Source organism: Asterias amurensis, chromosome 19 (assembly GCF_032118995.1).
Source record: "Asterias amurensis chromosome 19, ASM3211899v1".
Lineage (NCBI taxonomy): Eukaryota > Metazoa > Echinodermata > Asteroidea > Forcipulatida > Asteriidae > Asterias > Asterias amurensis.
The window spans coordinates 11767952-11769551 of NC_092666.1; the positions used below are offsets into that span (position 1 = coordinate 11767952).

General features: G+C 42.9%; 1 protein-coding gene across 1 annotated transcript; it reads right to left on the minus strand.

The window, feature by feature from the left end:
* Positions 1-332: 332 nt before the first annotated feature.
* On the minus strand, positions 333-1049 carry LOC139951848 (snaclec agkisacutacin subunit A-like). The gene has a single exon (XM_071950916.1). The coding sequence runs from the start codon at positions 1047-1049 to the stop codon at positions 333-335; it is 717 nt and encodes a 238-aa protein (XP_071807017.1).
* Positions 1050-1600: the final 551 nt, after the last annotated feature.

Genomic DNA, 1600 nt, shown 5'->3' on the forward strand with positions numbered 1-1600 from the left:
TACATGTGACTATTTTTGCCATGTAAAGTTGCAGGTGTGAAATAAGTACCGACGTTTCGACAAGTTTGCTCTGTTATCTTCATTATTTACAAGAGGTTTTTTTCAGCGATCTATAGCCATCTTCCGTATAGCAGATAATTCTATACACGACCTATATATGCAACTACTGTCTAAAAAAAGGTCATTGATTGAGGCATATAAAATCTGGCCTTCGAAATTGAACTGATCAATTATTTGTCATAAACCACATCTTTTAATTGTCCCAATCAATCCAATACAATAATCATGAATAGTTCCGTGCAGTGCAATGATATACTAAAAATTATTGGGTTTCACAACTCAAAGAACGAACAGCCCTCTATGATCTTGATATCGGCGACGTCAGCCTGCAGACGGGATGCGTTGTTAAGCTGGCAGATCTTACCCTTCTGCCAGAGATTGAAGGAGTGGCATCGAGGCTCCGCCCAGCACGCCTGACCACACCCAATGACTCCATTGGCTGTCAGGTTCTTGATGTCATGGTTGAGCAGACACTGTGGTGTGAAGCGACCGTAATCTTCAGCCGTCAGGCAGTACTCGGGTTCAGGAACGCTCATTTCACAAGCAGCAAATTTGTCCAAAGTGCAGTTAGAGTCTCCCCATTTACCACCAAATGTATGTGCCATTCTTATGCACTCTTCATTGCCCTTGTCGGGCTGACCCTGGGCCCAGTTCTTGAATTGAAGATTGTTGTTGTTGTTGTTATCCGAGCACACTGTATCGGCCTCTTGAACTCTTCTACAGCCGATCCAAAGTCCCAAATTGTCACCTTTGTTGGCGCCAAGTTCATGCCAAATAAAATCGTGTTCCGAGTGCGTGTTTGGGACGATCATGCTGCTGCCCGGTCGGTCACAAACCATCTTAGCATCGAACCAAGTCATCTTCTGAGGCAGTAAGATGTAGCAGGAGTTTTGCCAAGTCAGCCAGCCGGATGGACATATCGCTTGAATTCCACTCAAGATGCTAAAACAAAGGGAGATAATGCCTGCCCAAGCCGCAAAACTTAACATATTGCTTTCTGAACTGAGAAATCTCCCGAATTCCGAAAATCTACTCTGCGCGGTAGTACAGAATTGTCTACCAAATTCACAAATGTACTCCGCGGTAGTTGAATATAAAGCAAAGTTCTCAAAAGGAAAAACTACATGGCAAGTAGATACACACAGTGTTGCCGCAAAACAAATATCTTGCTTTCTATCGTAAACTCAAGAAATCTCTAATTAGAAGCTGAAGTCGAACTCCTCAAGATTTTGTGACTGTTCTTAGGCGGTTTTAAAACAGATTTACAACTCAGCTCTCTGTGAGCTAACTATCGAAGCTCTCCTTGTCAACTGTCGACTCGGTCTGTGATGGGAATTCTTGGCTGGTTTTCTACAAAGTGAAAACCAAGGTTTTGTTTACAAACCGTTACCTAGAGACGAGGCTGAATTCGTGCCTACCATATCACCATATCCAGTTATTTGTATACGTCTTGACTTCTCTGCTTACTATCAAAACACTTTTGCCAACTACTGACCCGGCTTGTGATGGGCATCCTTGACCGGTTTTCTATAAAATGAAA